Source organism: Bombus huntii, chromosome 2, assembly GCF_024542735.1.
Source record: "Bombus huntii isolate Logan2020A chromosome 2, iyBomHunt1.1, whole genome shotgun sequence".
NCBI classification, from domain to species: Eukaryota; Metazoa; Arthropoda; class Insecta; order Hymenoptera; family Apidae; genus Bombus; species Bombus huntii.
The window spans coordinates 1,081,163-1,105,734 of NC_066239.1; the positions used below are offsets into that span (position 1 = coordinate 1,081,163).

At 36.9% G+C, this 24,572-nt stretch overlaps 1 protein-coding gene and 1 long non-coding RNA gene across 4 annotated transcripts in view; one reads left to right on the plus strand and one right to left on the minus strand.

The window, feature by feature from the left end:
- Positions 1-22,645, minus strand: part of LOC126875755 (uncharacterized) — a 39,600-nt gene extending 16,955 nt beyond the window's left edge. The window contains exon 1 of the long non-coding RNA XR_007693648.1: positions 22,035-22,645. This is a non-coding gene — a long non-coding RNA (uncharacterized LOC126875755). The remainder of the gene's footprint in view (positions 1-22,034) is intronic.
- Positions 1-24,572, plus strand: part of LOC126875553 (uncharacterized) — an 87,785-nt gene that overhangs the window by 57,012 nt on the left and 6,201 nt on the right. For all 3 annotated transcript variants that reach the window (XM_050638516.1, XM_050638505.1, XM_050638510.1), the window contains 3 exons: positions 9,962-10,189; positions 11,328-11,579; positions 19,999-20,129. In XM_050638516.1, coding sequence (XP_050494473.1) covers positions 9,962-10,189; positions 11,328-11,579; positions 19,999-20,129 — 611 coding nt within the window. The remainder of the gene's footprint in view (positions 1-9,961; positions 10,190-11,327; positions 11,580-19,998; positions 20,130-24,572) is intronic.

The window sequence follows — 24,572 nt, forward strand, 5'->3', positions numbered from 1 at the left end:
CTTACGACTGAGTAATAAGTTCTCTTTGCTAGACAGACGTATTCACGGGACAACGACAAATTCGTCCACGTTTCTTGCAGTCGGATTCATGCCTCGAACCCTTCATTTCTCTAGCTTCGTATTATGCATGGCGAACTTTGTCTATTTTTTTTTCTTGTCACTCTTTGTCGATCCACTTTTCCGCATATTGCTACTGGTAGTTTTCCCAGGAACCTATCTAGATGATATTGAATGTTGTGCCTCTAGGAAATTCTTTAGGCGATTAGTTTTTGGCGTTTTATCGAGTGCTCTGTCCACGCGAGAGTTTCTTGATTTTTATTTTAGTTTTTTATTGAATTCATTAAGAGAGTATCTTTTTTTATTTAAACGAAATAAGCATTATTTTTCTATTTAACTCATTCCACCTGCAATTTTATTGTAGTCGATCTATATTACTGAATTCTGTACTTTAAATATCGCGATTATGAAAGGGAATTCCGAGAAGTTGCCTGATATTTCTTCTTTCACATAAATTCTACAATTTTATAATATTCGAGGAAATTGAAATATTTGCAACACTCATAACTGTCATAAATTATACTTAAAAGTAGGTAAAGTATTTTTATATCTTTGACCTTTGTATTGAATTCTTCTAAAATATCTATTATCTTCAACTTTTTCGAGTGTATGTTAAGTCACAGGTGGTGAATAGCAGTTGGCGAGAGAAAAGCTCCGTTAAACTAAAAATTAACTATAGAATATAAAAACGGTTTCTTACCACTACTTTTCGTTTTCATCTTTCAACCCAACAATAAAATTAATATAAGATGCACAAATAAATTCATAGCATACATTGAATTATTGTACGTGGATATATAATGGATTCATTATACTGAAAAAATTAAATCAATATTATAGAACAGCAAGAACCGATCTTTACGATTTTTCTTCAAGTGTAATTAAATTCTTTGTGAAATCTATTTCTATCGCTATCTACAACAATATATTAGAAATCGTAAAAAGTTCTTGTCGCAAGGAATAGCCAAATCACTCGCATTCAATTGCGGGATTTTGGGGTAAATACCTAAGGTTCCGGACTAAGTACCGTGTTGTTGCTCGCAGTTCCCTTATCAGAAAGCTCCTTTACGTTCTCCACTTTGTGGCCAAATCCTCTAGGAACAATGATCCCATTCGTTAACCCTTTCCCAGGGTAATGTGGACCGAACAATTATTATGCATTATCGTGCACGATTATGCATTGCGCACTCGAATAATAGAACTGCGATAATAATGGAATAAAATAAATCTATCACGTGTGAATAAAGTAATGATCGAATATATGTTATTATATGATATTATGTGAAAAAATGTACAATGTAGAAAATGTAAAACGGAGACACTGACAGCTTTTTCGAAATAGATCCGTATCGTTGTATCTTTACGGAATCGAGGCTAGAACTTTCTAGGTATTATTCCGATTTCGTTCGGCGTATTGGTCAAATTTTTGTTGCTGCCAGTTTACTCTGTCGTTTGCATAAACTTATCGGGCAATAAGAAAGACACAAGAAGTTTCAGCGTGAAATTTGCATCGCCTTGGGTGCACGCTAACGTTTTACAAGTTTCTCGGGGAATATGAAATCAAGTGACCCAGATTGCGATTGTTTGCACAGTTATGCCGTGACGGTATATATTTCGCGACGAACCGATAACTGCCGAATTTCATTAAATTATCGATAAAGAATGTGTTTGGTTATTCGAGTCGCGAAATCTAGTATGTACGACACTTGAAAATTTAACAAGGAGTTTGTTCCGCTCTACCTTACGGAATTCTAAAAGAATTTGTCGGACGCGAGAAGGAAACGTGCCACCGTATCAGATGTTTATTGAAATTGTAAAGAATTGTAAATTCCATTTGGCATTCCGATTTAAACACATCATGATGTTAACTTCAATTGAATGCCTTTTATTGATTTTATCTTTTACATGTTTTACTATAAATCTGTTAATTTACTCGTATCACATGTTTTATAATACAAAATACTAGATAGGGTAAAACTTGTTAGAGTTTTGTAATAATTGTAACGAGTAGATTATCTTAATATGTATAGGGCAATGTATATCCTTAAATTTAAAAAATTATAATTGAAATAAATTTTTCAATATATCCTCCAACATGCAGATTAATTAAAAAGATACGATTCGACTGAAGTTATTGTTCCCAACAACAACGCTGTTAATAATGTGTTCACTGAGAAGAGATTGCAATTGAAATGCTGCGTTAACGCAGCGTTGGTCATTAATGGGTTAGTCGATACTCGAGTCGCTTATTCGATCGAGGATGCAGTATTGCAAATCTGCAAGATTCCCCGTCAAGTGACCCGATTTCCACGATGTTCGCCTCCACATATATACACACACACACAACGAAATCCTGGAGTATTCTATCGAAAGCCGTCCAGCGTTGAAACAACGTCGACACGCCGTGGCGCCATGCAGAACCGTCACGGAACTGATTCTCGCAAATGCAGTATCGATATGTGTCGTCATTAACATCCACCATTCATATATTATGCAGACGTGGAGAATAATAGGAGCGAACATCTGCTGTGGACGATAATGCTTGGTCGACGTTGTCGTAGGGTTGAGATTGCGCTCGACGCGTATCGACGCCTCGGTTCCGTTCTTGCCTCCAAGGCAACCGATTAACGCTGACAGAAACTCCCTTGCCTTCCGGCAACTACGCGTCAGCGAAAATCCAGCTAATTGTAAGCGGATTAAGGGATTCGCGATATCATATCGATGATCGATGCACGGCTTTGAAAATCGTTCTCCGGAGAATGGAGAGTGAATCAGCTAACAGATTGTCTACTGCGTTTCGTTCATTGATGGAATTCGTATTTAATACTTAACTTTCGGGTGGTGAAGGCAGGCTCAATACTAACTTACAGTGGTGGACATATACATTGTATGGTGGAAAAATCATTTAGAAGAAACCCAATGAACTACAGTGCAGGGAAAGGAGAGAAATCCCAATACGCTCGTGGCCCTATAGGAGAATAGGTAGTTGAAAAAAGGCATACTTGACCATTTTGGGTTATCAACGCGTGTACGTGGTCGGAGCATTAAAACTGATATAAAAGGATGTTTTGGTGGAGAAAATTAGTCAGTTGGAGTAGGTCGTCAGTTGTTGATTATCGATTGTTGTGAGTTATTAGTTGCGAGTTGTGAGTTGTGAAGTATCGCTTAGAAGTTGTACCAATTTAGTTTTAGTTGTATTGCATTACTACATTAAGAAATAGCTCTTTAGTTAAATAATCATAGTTTCCTGTTTCATCATTGTAAATAAATATATCAAATAAATAAGTCACTATAATTCCGGGGGCTCGGGCCAGGATCGAATAAAACAGAAAACGAACTATTTAACAGAACTATTCGTGTAGTAATTGTGAAATTATATTGAATCATTATACATGAGCGAAGGATTAAACGCGGATAATACCATCGTCGATGTCGAAGAAAGGTGCGTTGTTAACGATAAGCTGACGCGAATCGGAACAATGAAAGTTGCGAAGTTGCGAAGTTAAAAGATGAACTCAAGAAACGAAGGTTAAAAACAATTAGTAAGAAGAAAGAACTGCAAGATTGTCTAAGAGCTTTCATTGCCTTGGAAATTGAGCACGGTGAGGACGAAGAAGACGAAGAAAAAGACGAAGAAGACAAAGAGCGCGATGTGTTCGAAACACGCGTTAGAGTCGACAGTAGGAGCGCACACGACCTAACATTCAGGGACGTGAAAGAGTCAATGAGCACATATAGTGGTGATAACGGTGCCAATGTGCAAAGCTGATTGCTACAGTTTGAGGAAATATGTGACCTTTATGGGTGGACTGACCTGCAGCGAGTAATATACGCGAAGAGACCTTTACGCGGTTCGGAAAAATTGTTCGTTGGCTACGAAAAGTGCTTTAAAAGTTGGAAAACGATAAAGGAAATGTTGAGTACCGAATTTGTGCAAAAAGTAGACGCGCACAAGGTGCACAAGGAGCAGTCGCGTCGAATTAGGAAGGAAACAGGAAGACATAAGAGTATGTCTGCAAAATGTTCGATATAGCTAAGCAAGCGAGTATGAAGAGTTTAGCCGTGATAAAATATATCATCAACGGAATTTGTGACGAGGAGACCAATAAAATAATACTGTATGGCGCCAAGGATATTTGAGAATTAAAAGAGAAGTTCACCCTGTACAAGGCCGCAAAGGAAAACGCGAAGACGAAAAGCAAGCGAGCCGAAGAAATATCCAAGAGGACGAGTCGCGGCGAAGCTGCGCAGGAGCCGGTACAACGGTGTTTTTTATGCGGAGACAAAACTCATCTAAGTGCGAACTGTCCAATGAAAAGCAAAAGTGCTAGATGTTTTAAATGTCAGAAGTACGGACACATCGCATCGAAATGCAACAATCTGACTAAGTTCCCTACGGATGCGTGCAGTGCGTCGCAGTCGTTAAAGACGGAGCGTTGTAGAGACGTTAAGATCGAAGATTGCCGAGAGTAATTGTACACTCGGAGAGTTTTCGACGAATGTTGTAATAGATGACGAGTCCCGTTATGTCCATGTGCACTGTATGCCACGGTATGCTGGTCTTGGGTATAGGATGTAGTTCAGCTTGTATTTTACCTGAACTAGCCTTCGAAACTCGACATGACAGTTCCAACGAATTTACGAACATACTTCGCCATTCCTTCGATATACTCGTACTATACAGTAATACTCGTACAGTTTCTCAAGCGTTTTATCCCAATCTAAGTGCATAATTGACTGATGCACATGGTTGATAACGGACCATCTAAAGCCTTTCGGAACAATGGGGAAACAGAGAGTTCTGCCTTTTCTTTGTATTTTACAGGGTATTTTACAGTATTATAAAGGGTATCGGATCGTAGTTCGTACGTATTCACGATGTCGTCCGCGAGCTCATCGTTTTGCAATTTGTTAACGATTTCCGTAATTTGGGGATCGCGATGTTGTTCCACTAATAGCCAATCTTCGGAGATTTCGGTCAGATTGATTTCTTTCTCTGTAACTTTGCTGATCGTACGATGATCCAAGTCTACGGGGTTTCGCGAAAAGAAATCTACGTGGGCCATTCGTTTACCTTCCCGATACATAATGTCAAAGGTAAAAGTTTGTAAGTAAGTCTACCCCTATGAACCCAGTCATTTAAATGTACCTTATTATTAGATGCCTTCAAGGAATTACAATCAGTGACGACAAGAAATTCTCGTCCATGCAGATAATGGCGAAAGTGTTTGACGGCGTTTACAACTGCTAACGTCTGTAATTCACAGGAATGATACCTAGATTACGCGGGGCTAGTTCTTTTGCTGTAATATTCCACTACGCTGTTTTTACCTTCAACCTTATGCATTAAAATAGCCCCACATCCCTCAGAACTATCGTCGGTATGTAGTTCTATCGGATAATTGGGGTCGAATATCATTAACTCCGGCGCATCGGTCAGAACGGAGATTATTTTGCCTTATTTTTTCGTGTCTACCCGTCCAAGTTATATTTTTATTACTGGAAGTAAGTGCATGCAAGGGTTTCATTACCTGTGAGAATTTAGGGACGAATTTTCGGAAGTAAGAGGCTAAACCTATGAACTGCCTGAGCTGTGTGACGGTCGTTGGCGCAGGTAAAGAACCCAAGGCGTGTATTTTACCCGGGTTGGGTTATGAATTACATATCCCAAATAGAGTACCGATGTCTTTAGAAAAGAACATTTTGAAAAGTTAAAAGAGAATCCGGCTTTTACGAGGGTATCTAATACGGTGTTTAATCTTTCTAGAGCTTGATCTATCGCGTCGGCAATAATTAGGACGTCGTCCAAATAAACAACAACATATGAATACGCAAGGTCGCCTAAGGCATTGAGAATGGCCCTCTGAAAAACGGACGATGCATTTTTCAATCCAAACGGCATCGTTATGTACTCATATTGTCCGTCGGGGGTAACGAACGCTGTATATTCAGTCGAATTTAGATGAATGGGAATTTGGTGGAACCCGCTGGCTGTCCAGGCTGATAAAGTATCTCGCCTTTTGCAGCCTCGCGATCTGATCCGCTATAAGAGGGAGAGGGTACCGACCCGCGATCGTATTTTTATTTAACGCTCGGAAATCTACGCACAATCTATCTGAGCCGTCCTTTTTCTTCACGAGTAACATAGGGCTTGCGAACGGCGAACTACTTGGCCTTATGATTTTTTTTCTAATTAGTTCACTTATTCTGTCGCTCACTATTTTCCGTTCTTCCTCGCTAAGTCTGTAAGGGCTTCTTTGTACGGTGACGTTAGGGCCAATTAGACGTATTTCTAACTGGCCCGTACTTACGCGAGTACGCGGGAAACCCGTAATGAACGAATCTTTGAATTTTTCGAGAACAGAAATTAATCGATCTTTGTCGTTACCAACTACATCAGTGTCGACCTCGTTAATGTTGACCGCATCTTCCACGATTTTACTACAGGCGTTAACTATTTTTGTCTTACAAATATCGACGCTGTTTCGTGTAATATTCGCGTTAAAACCTTGGCTTAAAATTTCACGACCAATCATGATATCGTATTTTAAGTAGCTATCAGCAAGGACATGAAAAGTTATCTCCAATGTAAAACTGTTAATACATACAGTGGACAAGATCTGACATGTACTTTTAACACAAGGCTGTAGAGGCTGTAGATTCTTTAATTAATGAGCATTCGGCTCCGGAATCGAAGTAAAATGGGAACGACTCCCTACTAGCTCGACAAACTACCAGCTGGAGACTTCACCACGCAGGAGTCGACTCGACGTTCGTTCTTGAGGCCAGATTTTCTGTCCTGCAGTGGCGGACAATCAGGTGCGATATGGCCCTCCGCACGACACTTGAAGCAAACCACCTTGGACAATGTGGCTGGTCCGCTTCTTTCCTGGTGTCACGTAAATTTAAGAGTTGGTTGATGAAATAAAATAGCTGAGTCGTAACACAACTACTGTCTTTGTTTTCTAGCACAGCACAGGTATACACTGATCGAAGAGATGTTCACTGTTCGATGGTTTTTTCTATTTCTCTAGGTGTTCTCGTCTCATTACGGAGGAAAGCTCGGTGTGTGTGTGCCCTTTTTAATTAACAACGCGGATTCGCTGTTCGCACCTTCCGTTAGGAAAAGTGAGGGTAACGATCCACGATGCCAATTGGTTATAGGTCATGTTAATAAATGAAGATAGGAGGAGAAAGCCTCCTACCAACGTGTCTAGTAGGTAATATTGTTTTTGGAAAAAACCAGCTTTTTCGTTAGTCAAGTTGTTACGACCGTTCGCGGAGAGACGCGGTCGCGAGGAAAACGCGTCAGCGAGAGGCGTAAATTCTCGCTACGATTCGGTGAATCGACGCCGCGAAGTAGTCGTTCCCCTGTTTCGTTTAGGATAACAGAGGTGGTTGATATGAATATGACACAGTAGTAAGTTATATTTCACCGTTTATTCCACAACTTATAACGAGGATAGTTACACTGGTGCGTATGTACGAGATGAGCGAGTGACTGAGTGATCTGCGGGTGTGTATACCCGCTCGAAGGATGTTGACCGTTCGAAGGATGCAAAAACAGTACTCTTGGAAGACGATGCTGTCTCGGAGGAGAGCGAAGGATGAGTGTCTCTAGCGCACGGGACTATCGGATTGGTTGATGCCGATGTTATTTAGGAGAGTGAGGGAATAGGCTTCGTTTTTAATTGGTTAAACGAAGGGTCTTAACCGCCCTCGAGAGAAAGTGGTTAGTGGGAGGAAAGTTGCAGCGTGCGTGACAAAAACTGACTTTCCCTTGTTAAGCCGTGGTAGACAATAGTCTCTAGAAATTCCTCCGAACCAGATGTTTGTTTCGTTTGAAGGACCTTTTCTAGGAAATCTATGTGATTTATGGAAGGTCCTTGACATCATGGAGGATACGCTGCGAGTATCCGAAGACATCTGGTTGCCATATTGCCCGCGGTGTGTGGCCTCGGCTAGGTAGAGTGTTACGCGACGTAACACAAGTATTAGGTAACTACCTGCTTTCCCCATAATTAGTAAGGACGTATAACAATCTAAGGGCTGTTTCAAGGACCATCCATAAATAGATAACACAAAAATAATAAACTAAAAGTTTAAGTTTATGGTGGGTCCCTGGGCTAATTGCGAGTACGGGCTGAAGACATGCACACATCCGGCCTCTAATTTGAATTGACGTTACACTGGCGTCGAGTATTCTTCCGCTGTTCGCTACGCATTCTCTTGCGGCACTCCATTATTTTATGTCCTTAGGTACCACAGTAAAGGCACCCGGTGGCCCGAATGCTTGCGTCGTTTGGCTTCGGGTTCCGCTAGTGAATTTCCTGGCGAAGATATCGGCTGATCGTTGTAATCAAGAATTCTCATTTCATCATGAAATTGGTCTTCCGTCTTGATATTATTCGCGAGAGTTAGTCGTCGAAAGCGTTCGTCTCGTGAACTTAACATATAAAGGGCGATGGCATTGATTATTTCGGGCCTCGTTAGATCTTGCAACTTCATCTGCACCATGGTACGGACGCGACTACCGTAAGCACCTCGGGTTTCGTTCTCCAACGGTTGTTCTTTGGATATCCTTATTAACGCCGAGGCTGCTGTCTCTTTGCAACCAAAATGCGAAAGGAATCGTTTCTTAAACTTTGGCCAGGTAAGCTTTCCACCGCACACTATTTGTGAAAGCCAATGCGCAGCAGGACCCCTTAGGGCGCGAGTTAGAGCAAAAAGTAACGCAGTATCTTATATCGGGTAGTCCTTCAAAATCAGATCAGTATATGAGCACCACACGAATGGATCGGCGTCCGCGCCTTCAGGGTCAAAACGTGGTAACGTTACATCCTTAGGTTCCGTACTCGGTCTTTGCTCCCTCGGCTGTGTTAACAGGTCCACGATTCTCATGAGTTGTTCCGTGGTTATATATGGACCTGATCCCACTTCTGATGTCGGGGTGGCGTTGTGGATGTTTGATGAATCTTCATTGGAATTAGCCATCGTTATGGTATAACAAAGGTACGGTTTATTAACACAAGTATGGATACCACAGACTTGACAATCAACCACTGCGATTAAGCGCTCGCGACACTAGTAACAATGGCCTTAGGTTCGATAACGAATCCGCGGTCAACGGGATGATAGATGTACGTGCTCGCAAAATCTAAGTCTGACTCTTTGTTAATAAAGCGAGTAATATTCACTGATCGTAAGGCATTACTCTTTTCGTCGATGAGATCGCAAGAGAAAGTGACTTTCCGTCCCGATGATGCCACAGAGGAAAACTATATAGGGTGTGTCTAAGGACACGAGATCCTCGGATTCGTCGAGGAAAGTCTTGGTTCGGAAATTGACGTTGCTGCTAATTGGTCAATCTCCATATCGGTGGTTAGAAAAAGATGCTAGCCACCCTCGAGGGAAAGCTGCACATGTACTGCGGAAACGCATCGACATCTGGCAATTATCTTACTCGAAGAATAGGGTCTGCGTGTGGCGAGCTACGGGACAGAGACCGTTGGAATGTTTACTGTCGAGTGTTACAACTATTTCCTTTTTAAGGAGAGCTATAGAATTACTGCATACCTCTGCCAGACAAAGCGTTCATCCCGTGACCGCGGCATCGTCCGGCGACTGGCTGTCGCCTAGAGCCCAAGCTCACTATCACAAGTCTCGAACAATTACAATCAAATTGAATAACTACAATTGTTTAATTACAGCTATGGTAGACTCTAGATTACAATATTGCGGGATTATCCAAAATTCCAATCCGGTGTTCTTTCATCTCCGACATATATATACATATTTAAATAATAGAAACTTGGAACGAACTGGAAAAAAGTATTTCAATTCTTACAATCAAATAATAGAAATTTATATTTTTTATATCGGTTTATTTTAATATCTCTTCCAGATATAAATAACGTGTCCTGTCCACCATTGAATCCGGAGGGCCGAGGATATTTAATGTGTTCACGTTTGGCAACGCCAAAGCCATGGAGAGGTAGACGAAGAGTAGCCAATCGACCAGGTACCAAGTGTTTCTTGAAGTGTCCCCATGGGTATCAGCTTCATGGGGAATATGAATTGACTTGTCGATCGGATGGTTCATGGGATGGGCCGAAACACGGCGAGTGCGTCAGTGAGTAAAAATATTAATCCAATTGTTTCTTTTTACTCTGTTCTTAGATACATAAAGATAATGTAATTTTTCATGTATAGGATAGTATGTAGAAACTAATTTGTTAAATTTCACGTAATTTTGTGTATTCTTTAACTAATATTATTGAACACCGCTATGATTAAATACACATGTATGTATATTTCTTAATGAATGATTAAATAGTATTTATAATTCGAATTAATACCGTTTTGATGATAAATATTAATTAGAAGTCTAATTCCATTAGCTAAATTTACTTCACTATATGAAACTGACTTTATTAATAATTAATAAATAATATATATGAGTATTAACAATTTAAACAACAACGTAGTATTAAACATTTGGATCTTCATACGTACTTAATGTTTGCATGGGATTATCACAGTCCAAGTCTTTCTATTGTATGTACTAACTCAGATTCTAATTAAGCTAGCCTCAGGCGCGAAAGATGTACTAATGTACAAGTTAATGCTCACAAGTACAAGAAAATGTTCTTAATAATAATTTTAATGGAATTAGTCCTTCCAAATATGAATATATGAACGAATTTTTAAATATATTTTAAGTAAATCTTGTCAACATAATAAGATTATAACAAATTTTAATTTAATAATTTCAATTGTTTTCTCAAATTACTCAGAAGGACGAGGTGTGCAATTATTTTGTTATTCTTTTTCTACTTATTGTTATCTTTATTATTATTTTCTTTTTTGATGCTCTGATATCCAATTAATATTGCTTGCAGGATACTGCAAGTCTCGTTCAGAATGTCTGAAAAATGCTATAACATTTCTTGCAAATTGTCTTTTTTTATTATTTATTATCTAACCAAAACTTAATATTTGCATATATAAATCCAATCTAAACACTAAAAGATACCTTTGTGTATATCACGGCAACTAAAGCTGAACTGTAATTATAAGTAATATAAGGTAGACTCGGTAGACAAATATTTTACGTACTAAATATTATAATGGGTATACTCTGGATATTTTACATATTTTTGCATATTACGTGCATTCGTATTACATATTCGTATCACGGTTTAATTATAAGTGAAATTGCAATTATCCTTTTCTTTGATACTCCAATTTGCAACTACTTCGTGTTGCAGGATACAGCAAGCCTCGTTTAGAATGTCCGAAAGATGTGATCGCGGAACTACCGCCCGGACGAGACGAGGCCTTTGTGACTTTCGATCAGCCATCGACGGATCTCGATTGGTTCCGGTATGTTAGGTCGAAACCCTCCTGGGGGACTAGGCTAGAAGCGAATCTAACCCCCGGCATGCACGAGATCACGTTTTTTGCAAGACACCCGGTATCGAAGAAACAGGCCAGCTGCGTGTTACGCATCATTGTCAAAGGTGATTAATTAATACACGTGCATGAAATCAATGCGTGACATGTAAACTTCGCGATGATAATCGTTATTGATTATCAAACTGAGCTATTAATCAACGAGGGTAGATCTGCTCGTAGTCCGCGTTATCGGTGAATGGAATCAGGAACGATTAATTTTCCGGGGTTAAGGAACTGTTTCTGACAACATGCAGATAGTCTTCGGCGACGTACCGTTCTGGTTGCAAACACTAGTTATTTAGCGGTTCTATGTTTGGAACGTTAATTATGCTTTCCGCTTCTTTAAGTGTTAATACAATGATTGCGAGTATAAGGAGTCACAAAATTATTCGTATGTTTTTAATCGTGTTGATTTCAAACGATGGATATTTCCTTTCGAAATACCTGTTTGAAAATTCGTACGAATATATTTTGTATCTTCATTATCGTTTTGAATACTGTTCTATTATTCTACATTAACTTAGCCATCTTTGCAATGAAAGGCAGGAAAATGTTTAAGTTAAAATTGGTTAGTATAAAACGTACTGACATCTACTATCAATAAAACATTTATTAATATGATTTTTGAAATAATTATTACAAATCTTAAGGCACGGAATTAATTTAGGCGTAATATATTTGCATTTAATTAATGAAATGGGTACTACAGAGTATTCTGCACACTAAAGTAATTGTTTCATACAATACATCAGTCGTAAGATTTGATGTCTTATATTACACGCAAGCAACGGTACGTGTCTCTACATAAGCCTTTTTATTTGAACCAGAGAATTGTAAAAATCCTCTTGTACATTTATATATAGAGTGGTTGGTAACTGAGTGGTTGGTAATAAAAATTTTTCGTTTGAGGCTTTGTTTTCGAGAAAACCGACTTTGAATTTTCGTTCGGTACGCGTGCACTTTATCACGTCTCGTTATAACGGATCTCACTGTAGATCGTTGTCTCGATGGAAAAATTAAAAAAAAAAATTTAAAAAAAATTTTTATTCTACATTTTCGACTTCTTTTTTCGCGTAGAATCACCCCCTTTCGCTTGTACCACCAGTTACCAACCACCCTGTATATGCCGGGTTTGCATTGGAATTAGGGTTAGGGGCGTGAAACGAATTTTTATTTGGATTACACATTGTCGTTATGCAATAGCGAAGACATTGACTAGTGCAAATACGATTATTGCAGAATTTGACAAGTCACCATGGTAATTAGATACTCGAGAAGCTAATGACAATGATCCTAGGTTCAATAACGAATCCGCGGTCAACGGGATAACAGGATGCGCTTTCTTCCAAAGCTCAAATCGTACTCGGCTTGCTTGGCTACGATGGAAGTATAACTAAACTAACTCTTTGTTAAAACGTGGAATATCCACCGAGCGTACAAACGCTAAGTAACTCGCCAATACGACCTCACGAGAGAATGACTTTCCGTCCCGATGATGCCACAGAGGAAAACTATGATGGGGTGTGTCTAAGGACACAAGATCATCGGATTCGTCGAGGATAGCCTTCGTTCAGAAAGTTTTCTTTTTTATTTTTTTATTTATTTATTTATTTAAATTTTACAATTTGTCCAGTAGGACATTTGGTAAAATATTATAGCTTAGTGGTATAATAATATAACAAGTGAGTGGCTACCCCCAGCGGGGTACTATCTTCGTGTTTGTTAGGTTATATCCTTTCGTTCAGAAAGTGAGGGAAATTGACGTTGCTGCTAATTGGTCAATCTTCATATCGGTGGTTAGAAAAGATGCTAGCCACCCTCGAGGGGAAGTTGCTAGTGGGAAGCGTCGCTCCTGAAAAAAATAGATTTCCCCTATCTTCCCGTAGTTGGGACAAAGACTGTCTGTCTGTTTGAAGGACTTTAGGTAACTAGATCTTAGTGTTCATAATAGCCCTCGGGCTAGCTGATCACGTACTGTGGAGACGCGTCGGCATCTGGTAACCATCATACCCGAAGAATAGGATCTGCGTGTGGCGAGCCACGGGACAGAAACCGTTGGAATGTCGCGTGCAGATACAAATATTTCTTTTAAGGAGAGCTATAGAATTACTCCATACCTTTGTTAGACAAAGCGTTCATCCCGTGACCGCGGCTACGTTCGGCGACTGGTTGTCGCCTCGAGCCCAAGCTCATTATCACAAATCTCGAACAAATACAATCGGATCGAATGACGATAATTGTTTAATTACGCCTATGATAGAATTTAGATTACGGTGTTAAGGGATTTTTCCGAAGTTCCAAAGGGAAGGCTCCGATATCCTTTCATCTCCGACATATATTATACATTAGGATCATTCTATATCAATACGTTTTAGCTTCCATATGTAAATGCCATTTATTAAAAATCCTCTATACACGAAACTAGACTTTTAAAAAACTTCTCACATTATCATCATCGATTTCATGTTGCAATTAAATTTCTTTAAAAATTCGATTACTTTTAAAGTTCTGCCCAGAACTTCCAAATAACTATTTTTTTTCATTTCCGTTTAATTAACCCATCATTCACTTTTACCGTGTATCGAATAAGAAGAAACTGAAGGAAAAGGAACTAAATTAAACGAAACTTGCCCAACGAAGGTAAACTCAGAAATGACGATCTCAGATATGGGTGAACCTCAAACTTTAAATCTTTCATCTCTTGCCTCGAATCCATTTGGTAAGGAGAAATGATGTTCTAAGTGAAGGAAAGAAAGGAATGTATTTCTGACGAAAAACCTATTACGCGAAATAACCGTTCAGCCGCATTTTCTCGTGACTTAATGCGTCATTACACGTTTTCGTGTCGAGCGTGTCGCTGGTTTTAAAAGCTTCTGCCATGGCAGTGGCTATTAACACAGTCGTCTGAGACGCACGAGAACGCTGTGTTCTTCCATTAAAAGACACTCGAAAGTACTGGACGTTGTCGTTGACATTCCAGCGTGGCGTCCTGACGCTCCACATCCTGACATTTTTGTAATTCCGTAAGACAAATTACAATACTCACAGTCTAGATCTGTTGAGTTATAGATGACTATAGTGATTGATGTTAGGCTATTAAATTTTAAAGTATGTAATTTCGTTTGGTATTCTATATTCATCGTGACAAAGACTATTAATAAAATGAAACTAAATTAAACATAAATATTAGGTAATCAGCAAAATTAGGTAATTTAATTATAAATGCAAATGCGTATTTTTGTGAAATATACACAGAAATTTTTTACATGCTTGGATTATACAAATTTGCTTTTTAATATTTTGACATCTTGCATAAGAATTTACGAATGTTTGCACATCTAAGTTTCAGAACATATACAAAAGTATGTAAAGTAACCTAATAAAAAAATTAGTACATTATGTAGATAAGTGCTTATTTTAAAAGTATATATCTTGTAATTTCTATACATCCATATATAAGCCATTTAATGTAAGAATGGTAAAAAAGGTGTGTCAATTTTTTGCTTATTTGGTTCAACATCACATCACTAAAGCGTAACTAATTATAAAAAGCGTTAAATAATAAACCTTCACTCTGTTTTGTGCAGAAGTGGTGTAAGTATATCTTCATTAGTTTCACGAAGGATAGCGGAATAAGTAAGAACCTTTTTTGATTTACACCACTTTTACATTAAATGGCTCATGTGTATATACATACATACATTTTTAACCTTTCTTTACATTTTGTAATATAATCATGACAATCGAGTCTCGGGCCACAGTGTTAATAAAATTTCAAAATGTTTTATGTAACGCACATTATATATTAAACAAAAAAAATATTTATAAGTATTCAAATAGCTTTGTGAGTCACTATAGTTATCAACATTTAACAGAATACTTTATAATTTTGACTCGATAGATTATTAAAATGACACTGCGCGTTGTTAACAAGACGCCGCTGAGACAAAGGTCGAGATAGAAATTTTGCACTTGCCACTCAAATAAGTGTTCTTCCTTCGTCTGCTGGAATCCAAACTCCGCGACGGTTTAATTAAATGCGTTTCCGGAATAGGGTTCGCCACAATGCTGTATAATCTACGGATCGTTGCTCGTTGCCCCAACGAATTAGATTATTCGATGAATCCCCGAGTGAATGCTCAACTGATTCTTGCTGGAAACCGCTGAATCCCTCGACGAAGGAAATTACTCGCTGTTCTCTTACGCCAGTTGTTTTTTTATTCGATGTCGAGCTTTGGATTTAACGCATCCGACGAAGTATCGAACAGTATCTCGTCGGTGTAACGATCTACCACGGCGAACGATCGAAGAAATGGGGCAACAAATTGGGGTGTTGCCAGGCGAGTTATGTTGATTGAAATAATTAGGAGGGCGATTTGAATGGGTTAAGGTTTAGGGAGTGAAACGTTCTAATTGCATGAATTGCGTAGGAGGAATAAATGGGTGGATATTTTGGTGGATGTGTAGGCTTGGCTTTAGTGTTCTTGTGATCTTTTAGTCTTACTAAGTTTCTTTTGTCCTACATATGTTTTTACATGTCGAGTTTCGTTCGACCCTTTAGAGTCTAACTGTATCATACATTCGTTCAAGAAAGAAACTTTTTGAAAATACAAATCATTAGTTACATTGGTAAAATTTAGAACAAAATTGAAAATGTGCACAGAAGTTACATGATATTTAATGCAAGTTTTGAATAATTTTATAATGAAATCCCGTTCGCATATTTAAAAATGATTTTATGCCACATTCAAATTATATTATATAAGCATATTTTCTTTCATCTCTTGATACTTAATGCCTTATACTCTATGCTTTTAAAATTGTTTATGGTTTGGAAAGAGAATATTGTACAAGTACAATATACTGGGATTATTATTTAATTCTTTGAACTTTTTTCAAACCATTGTTAAATACATCTAGAACGAAGCCATTCGAAGAAATAATGGAAGTTAAATCAGGATCGTATTTCGTCATTGTTGTGTTTTTCATTCACGATGCGTACATAATTAATAAAACGCAATTGTTGAATCGCAGCTAACAGTTTTGAAACATTAAGAAAAAATAAAAGCCACGTTCAATCTATATTATACAAAGAAAAACTGGCTACAATTTTACTCTTCATTAAACTTTTTCCTTCCCTTTATTGAGATAAAAATGTTTTTATGTTAAAGGAATCTATTTCGCAACGTTGGTAATTAAATATGAGATTGCTTGCGTTTAAAAGAAAAGTAGGATTTAACTGCCGCTTAATCTGTAACCTACATTACTCACGATAATCTAAAAGATATGTTTAAAGCTATACGCTAAGAGGAAGATCATCCTTTGCTTCTTTGTGTTCGCATTAGCAAGCTTCAAATGTAATTCAGTGCACGCGAGCGAATGCAATTTGATCTGGCCTTATTAATTCGAAATTAATATCATTTCCAAGTAACCAAGACGTGGCGCGTTATCAATTTATTTTCTCTATTTAAACTAGTATTTGGATTCGTATCCATTTGCAACTAGTTGCTTTTATTCAAGTTAAATTAATTCGGTTCAGTAAAATTGAAATTATTGCCATAATATCGCGGTTACATTCCGTACATATACTATATTACACATATTTGCATTAAACGTATTTGCTTAACTCTATTCTAAAGTTGTATTTATAGTTTTCGTGACAGTGGCTTTATTAACGCGCTGCGGGTATTTACGTAACTTCATATTTTTCTGAATATAATTAAAAAATGGAGTCTAGGTAAGAAATCATTTTACCTACTTTGTATGTTTGCATTTAAGAAAGTAGTGCAACTGGAAAAAGACACTAGTTCACATCATTGCACTTGTGGAGAAAATATTTTTTTATTTATTTATTAAAATTACAATCAATTCTCGCGTTGAGAATATGTGGAGAAAATATGGCTGTAAAATTGTAGACCTCGTTGAATCATTCTCGTCTTTCTAGAATTTTTTTGCCCTAACATTTTATTCTAATTTTAGGCAAAAAAGAGTTGCGTGAATCATCCTTTGTGCCGTCATGATATCACCGAAAGAGTGTTCGACCCTTACAAAAACCTTATAAAAATCGGTATATTATGCGACCATTTTACAGGCCCTTACAAAGGTACTATAGGAAAGTCAGTAGTCGGCTACTAATCAAGAGTTAATAAGCTCTCATTTAGGAAAATCCGTAGAAATCTCTCGGCAACTGCACAGCTAATTCTCATTCAACACTATCCATCGTATAGCCGAAGATTAATTCGGCGTATGGCAACGTAGATACCCGCGTACATCGACAATTCTCTTTGTAAAGCAATTAAACGCGCGTTTACGCGTTAATGCTACAAGCGATCTTTCCACAAATGTGCTTATTCCTTTTCAACGTGCAACAACCCGCTTCGGTTTGATGCAAATTGTACGTGAAACATAATATGCCAAATGATTCGTATTCCCTGTTCATATACTGTTGTTTCTCCTATACATAGCCATCAAACGCAACGGTACAATTTCATTTTCGTATTACCTAGTAGTATTTTCATATAACTATGATACTATGAAAATAAAATATAGTATCTAATAACAAAACGCTTTATTGGTAAATAAGGGTATGTTCAAATACCTTTTGTAGCCACAATAACATATTCTCTCCATATGGTCCCAAACATTCTTCTTTCAAATTTTTAACATTCTACACCAAGTATTCACCATTCACACACCTATCGCCCTCTTTCAAATTCACTTTACGTGTCTGATATTCTCTCTCGGGTTCTCCTCCAAATTCACTTCACGGGTTCCAAATTTTCTTCACTTTTTATTAACTTCACAAAATTCTATTACCTTGCACAATACTTGCATGCATTATCAGCTTCTTTTCCATACAACTATCGAACTTCCATATGCGACGTTCGTAACCGATCGTTTCGTCAACGAAATACGCAAACTTTCCACAAAGTAACGCACAACGATCCCGACGCAGCACCCTCCACGGAAACTAATTTACCAGAATTAATTAAACGCAACCGGATGAAGTTTCCACTCGTCGAGGAGTCAGTTTCTCTCTCGACCACGGAAAGAGTTTTTAATCATAGCCCGTGATTTATTGGTCAGAAGCGGGATGCATGTTAAGCGTTGATAAAGATGGAACTTTAAAGCATGGCGATTCACTCTAAACAGATATTTGTAGTAATTCCTTTGGTGGAAATTTTAATAATGTAATCGCTATGCGGTGGCCATAGAGATTATTAATGAAGTCTTTGTAACTAGTATTGATTTTAAAACTGTAGAAGTTGCTACCAACACGGAGCAATTCGTTGCTCGCACAACGCCATGGTGGTTCTGGGTAGCTTGCACGCTACACTAATGAAGTGCAGCTGTGTTTTGCTTGGTACACGGTTATACACGGTTATCTTTACGATTCGAGCAATTTATTTTTAAGCTTTTTTTCATCCAAACTGGTTTGTATCGAATAAGTTATTTTCGAAATTTGCTTATAACTTGCACGTGTTTCTATATTTTTCTAACTATAGAGAATAGTTCTATAGTTTAGAACCGCAGTCTACTAATGAAAAATTGCAATTTTGACGGAAATTTTGGCAAATGGTGTCAGGAAGAAAAGGGAGGAATAGAGCGAAGAACGAAAGGAGTATTCAGAATATTAACTTGTCGACATTGGAGAACTCCTCACGTAATACTAATGTACCCTATAATAATCGTTAAAGACTGTTATTCTGTTAAACGTTCGGTAAATGCTCTCGCTTAATTGAAACAAGATGAAGTTTCGTAATTGAACTTTGCGTTACTTGTAGGTGCTGCCATTTAAGATATGTAACGAAGTGATTATTTGCTTTCAAATTGCGTAACTTTAACTAAGATCGATTTTTCCTTTTGTTTCCTTTTCGACTTTTTAAACAACTCGTTCGTATTTCTTTGTACTTTCAATTCAATGAATTTTGTACGACCTAGACGAGTAAAATACAAAATTCGAATGAAAACGAAATATATTTGAAATTAAATAACTTAATTCAAGCTGTCGTGAGACCTACTAACCCAATAGTAGATGCAAATTAATTTATTGCTCAAACTACAACACCATCATTGAACATTTTTTGTAATATCCGCTATATTAATAATGAACAATCTCTCAATGTTATGTAATCTTATATGCAAATTTCCAAATTCGACTTTCTCAAAAACGAAGTCTCCAACGCAGTTTTGTTGTTCTCGATTTTTGTCTTACTTTGAATCATAAAATCTCTCTGATCCTATTTGTACCATGAATTACGGACCACCTTGTACGCATAGGAGATTTCTAAGACTTTTGTGAGCCACTGTATATCTTCCATAATCATAGAGGGAAGCGTAAGGATTTGAACTTTAACATTTCGAAAAATCACGTCGTCCGCGCCCGTATCCCATTATTCTTTTTCGTTTTATAACTCACTTCAACCGAGTCTTCTGTCTCTGAACGAAGAAAAGGTCCTTTGATTGGATTTTATCGTATTTCAGGCGGTGAAGCGCCAAAAGTTAAAGACTGTCCGAACGACATAGAGGTCACCGGAAGAAATGGGACGGCAATCACGTGGACCGAGCCAATTTTTACGGACAATGTGAAGGTGACCCGGATTAGGAGCAACGAGGTCAGTATTAATTATAAAGCACTTAATTTCTTAACGAAGTTCGATTATATTGCGATTGTCGAATGTGTGTCACGTTCTTAACGACCAACGCCTGTTGGAGAGGAAACTATGAGTTCTCTATAGACTTTGGACTTTATACACTGCTTATGCGAGTCTATTGGTGGAGAAGCGTAATGCCCATAACACGTAACACTTGTACAGTAATTTATTTCTTTTCCTGTTTCTTCACTCGATCACCGACGAAGAATGGAAGATTAATTTGTACGTTTTATAACTGATAGCGATAAATAGATGTTTATTTTCTTTTACTTTCGCAGCTAGATGCGAAGATGTAAAAAATCTTGCATAATTTGAACTTCTGAAATGCAGTTTATACGATGCAAGACTCGATCGTATATTAATAGCGTTCTATTTATCGATTTCTGATTTCATTTATTTCGTCCCAATTTACTTTGTAATAGCGTGAAAGGTTTCTCGTGTTTGACAATCGCATGAATCTCGATCTATGTGAGGATTCCATGCAGCATTTATTAATTTTGTATACATTGTAAAAAATTCCATAGTTCCTGGAACCTTTCGACGATCGGCATTAATTTCGAATGAATGTGCTCATTCGAAGTGCTTTTGTTTAATAATTGTTAATTATACGTAATTTTGAATTTACTACTGCATAGGGTGAAAAGAGAAAAAGAAAGGAGGCAAGTAGACAATTTTTTAAACGTAGAAAGTTACTGTAGATGATTCTGATAATCTTTCTTTCTTTTATGTTATCATAAATTTCAGTGCAATTCATCTTTTTTTAGCTCATTTTCATTTTCCTTTCACAACGTTGATATCGTATTGGTATAATTCAGGTTTAAGTCACACCGTCTACAAAGTACGGGTTATCTTAATTTCGTAATATCATTTGGAGGGAAAATTTACATAAGAAAGACAATTCAAGAGGAAAGAAGAAACATTAGAAAAAAGTAAGGCCAACGAGCCGGGCGTGCAAACAGAAATCTCGGTTCTGAAATACTCTTCTCCAGCGAAATTACGGCGAAGGGTTTCTTGCTGTAGAAAGCACCGTTTCTGTACTTTCGCCGACATACAGGAATTTCTACGGAAATTTCATTAAAAGAAGAATAACGTACGTTTGTCCTTTCTTATCCATTGTTCTCTTTGAATAGTTCATATCGATATTTTAGTTATTTAACTTCGTATGTAAATTAATGTTACATCATATAAATTAGTTGCACTGTTTAACGAATTGTTTATTCGTATACACTGTCTACTACTGGAAATTTGAATACGTAGTATTCTGCGTGTTTTAATTTGTTCAAAATAGGTCACAGTGAGTATTAACCGTGAAAATACATTTTCATTCGCTTAAATAATGATAAAAGAGATTCAACGAGGCAAGAAGAATAAATATTACGGCAAATTGTAAAAAACAGAAATTTGTTACTATGCATATAATGCACTTTTAGCAAATGATTTTGAATGATATTATTAGTGAATTGAAAGCAGGCAAAGTTTGCAAAAATATATTTACAGAAATTTGTATGAAATAAAACGCGAAAAAAAGTTTAGAAAAATTGGAAATGAATAGATCATAGCGCAAACGAGATATTCGTCGAACGAATCTCAATTTTCATTATGGTGTTACACAAAATCATGGTCGTTGTGGTCGATGTCGATTCGGTCCGGTGTATCAGTTTAAATTACTCGTGCAAACTGCAGAAAGTTTGTCGAGGATTTAAACCGTGTGAAGTTTGCACGGAGAACGACCTATGTTTCCATGCAAATATCGTGTAACAATTTTGTTTACAAACTAGTTCGTGATGGTAAGCTATGTCTCACGGCTACATTGTATGGAGAATATGACGCTGCCTTATAAATACTGGCTGCTCTTCATCTTTTTACCTGCATTCTAAACCTCTTGACGTGCTTCGAGACAGATCCAATTGAATCAAACCGTATTTGAAGTGAAAGCAAATGACAGCACGTAGTGGTACAAAAATATTAAAAAATGTATCTTTATCCTTTTTAGAGAATTAAATATTTTTCTGTGAAAGTACTGTGAAAGATGTTATTGAATATGTAAGCACATAAATATATTTCTGTTGTTTTTTATCTGTTATTTTAATGTCACTTTATGACTAGAGAGGAATATTTTAATACAAAGCAGTTAAAGTCTATTAAGCCTAAAGATACTCATGGTTGATGGAGTTTTACAAATGGCAAAGCAATACAGTATAACTGTTAAGATAAACAATATTTTAATATTGCAAGAAGCAATATTTTTAAAATTATGAAGAAGATGAAAAAACACACATTTAGCTCCAGGATTAAATTTAAAAATCAAAAACGTAGATGTAGCATCATCTCCTATAGTCTTTATATTTAAAATTATTTAAAATTTCTAGCAATTTTAAATGTTACCAGGCGTTTTGAAATTAAACTTTGCCAAAGAAACATTTGAATACATGTATGTACATTGTACATACAACGGGATCCAGAAAAATGTTGAACAATTTGTTGTTAGGAACATACTGCTCCTATGAAGGTAAGTTATAAATGTTTTATTTATATTTCCTAGACCAGGATTTCATGAATTAATCTTGGAGAAGATAGATAAAAAATAACAATGTTTATTCAAATAAACAATGATTTATTTGAAAGTTTATTTGAAATGAAATTTTTCCAAATTTTTTACAAAAGATGATATACATACGTTTCTATTTTCAATTTTAATGTAAATTTCATATCTCCATGGGGAAGAGGTAAAAATATTTTAAAAAATTCTGAGTTTATTGTGAAAATATTTTATCAACGTTCTGTACTTTGCATCGATGTGCAAAATTGATTTATGTTAGTAATTTTTTATTTATTTTAGTAATTATTTGTATATGGGGCTTTTTGGATTATTTTCTATCTATTTAATGAAAAGTCTTTTCAATTATCTACCAAACTAAATAAATTACTGTACAGTATATAACAATTGCCTTTATTTTACGATGCAAAATACTAAGATATTGAAAAATATTTGCTTTTCGTATGGAGAAATACACATGCGATTACTGTACATTTAAAACAATACTCGTCACATTTCAATTTCCTGCTGTACAAACTTCACTAAACTCGGCAATAACATCCAAACCACTTTTGCGTGATACCATTCCCATTCAACAAGTTTCGTCGGATCCTACGAAACTTTCAATTTAGGAAGTTGGAATCTCCAAAACACCTTAATAGGATGCTATTACGATAGGATACTGGCGTGGTAATTATGCCACTGTACTATTACATATGTGTTATGTTCAAGCCAATGAGCTTTTTTAAAAGAAATCTCCTCTGTTGCTTACTCCAAACGTTTCCTTTTCAAACTTCTTTAGATACTTTTTTTTTTAATTATTTAATTTGTACTTTACAATTTGTCCAGCTGGACATTTGGTAAATTTTTCTAACTTAATTGCTAAATAACACGTGGATGACTATTCCCAGTGGGATACCATCTTCGAGTTTGACTATTTTATTTCTTTAGTGCGGTCAGTGGGGTGTTTTCTTTTTAGTCTTCTTTCTATGAGAGTTTTGCTCGCTTCAGCAGCCAGCTGGTTTGGATGTCGTTCTTCTTTCCTTGTATTTTTCTGCGTACCTGCCGATATATCCTTTGACCGTTGGTATTTTTAAGTCTTTGCATATATTCTCGTTTCTGACATACCATGAAGCGTTGACTATTGTTCTTAGTATCTTCGATTGGAGCAACTCTAGTTTAGTTATGTGGCTCATTGCTGCTGTCACCCATAGTGGTATTCCGTACGTCCAAATTGGTTTTATTATCGTTTTGTAGATTTTTAGTTTATTTTCTATGCTGAGTTTCGACTAGTTAGTTACTATAATTGATTTAGTATGTTGTTTCCATGTAAGTTGTGTGTCTAAGTGGAGTCCTAGGTATTTAACTTGCCTTGTTTGTGTTATGCGTATGCCATTCAATTGGATATTTGATGGTTTCTGTTTCCTTAGTGTAAATGTAATATGGGGTTACTTTTTATTGGGGTTCGCTTTTATTTGTTCATCTTGTGATTTGTCGTAAAAAATAAGATATAAATTTTTTCCGATTACTTACAATTTATTAATAATGAATTGAATATACAGGTATTAATTGGACAGAAAACGATGTTTGTTTAACTGAAACTAAATGCGATACTCGTATCTATCTCAAATAACTTTATAGTTATTTGGCAACTCTCGTCACAACGAATCCACACTCTCTCTCTAGCAACTCTAACAACTCTGCAACACTGACAACTCGATCAATTCTCTCAACTCTACTCTTCGATGTCTCGATCAACTCTCTCAACTCTACTCTTCGATGTCTCGATCAACTCTGACTCTTGCAACACACTCACTTTTCGACTCGCATACTCTGACCTCTCGATCATCCCTCCTTGAAACACGAAA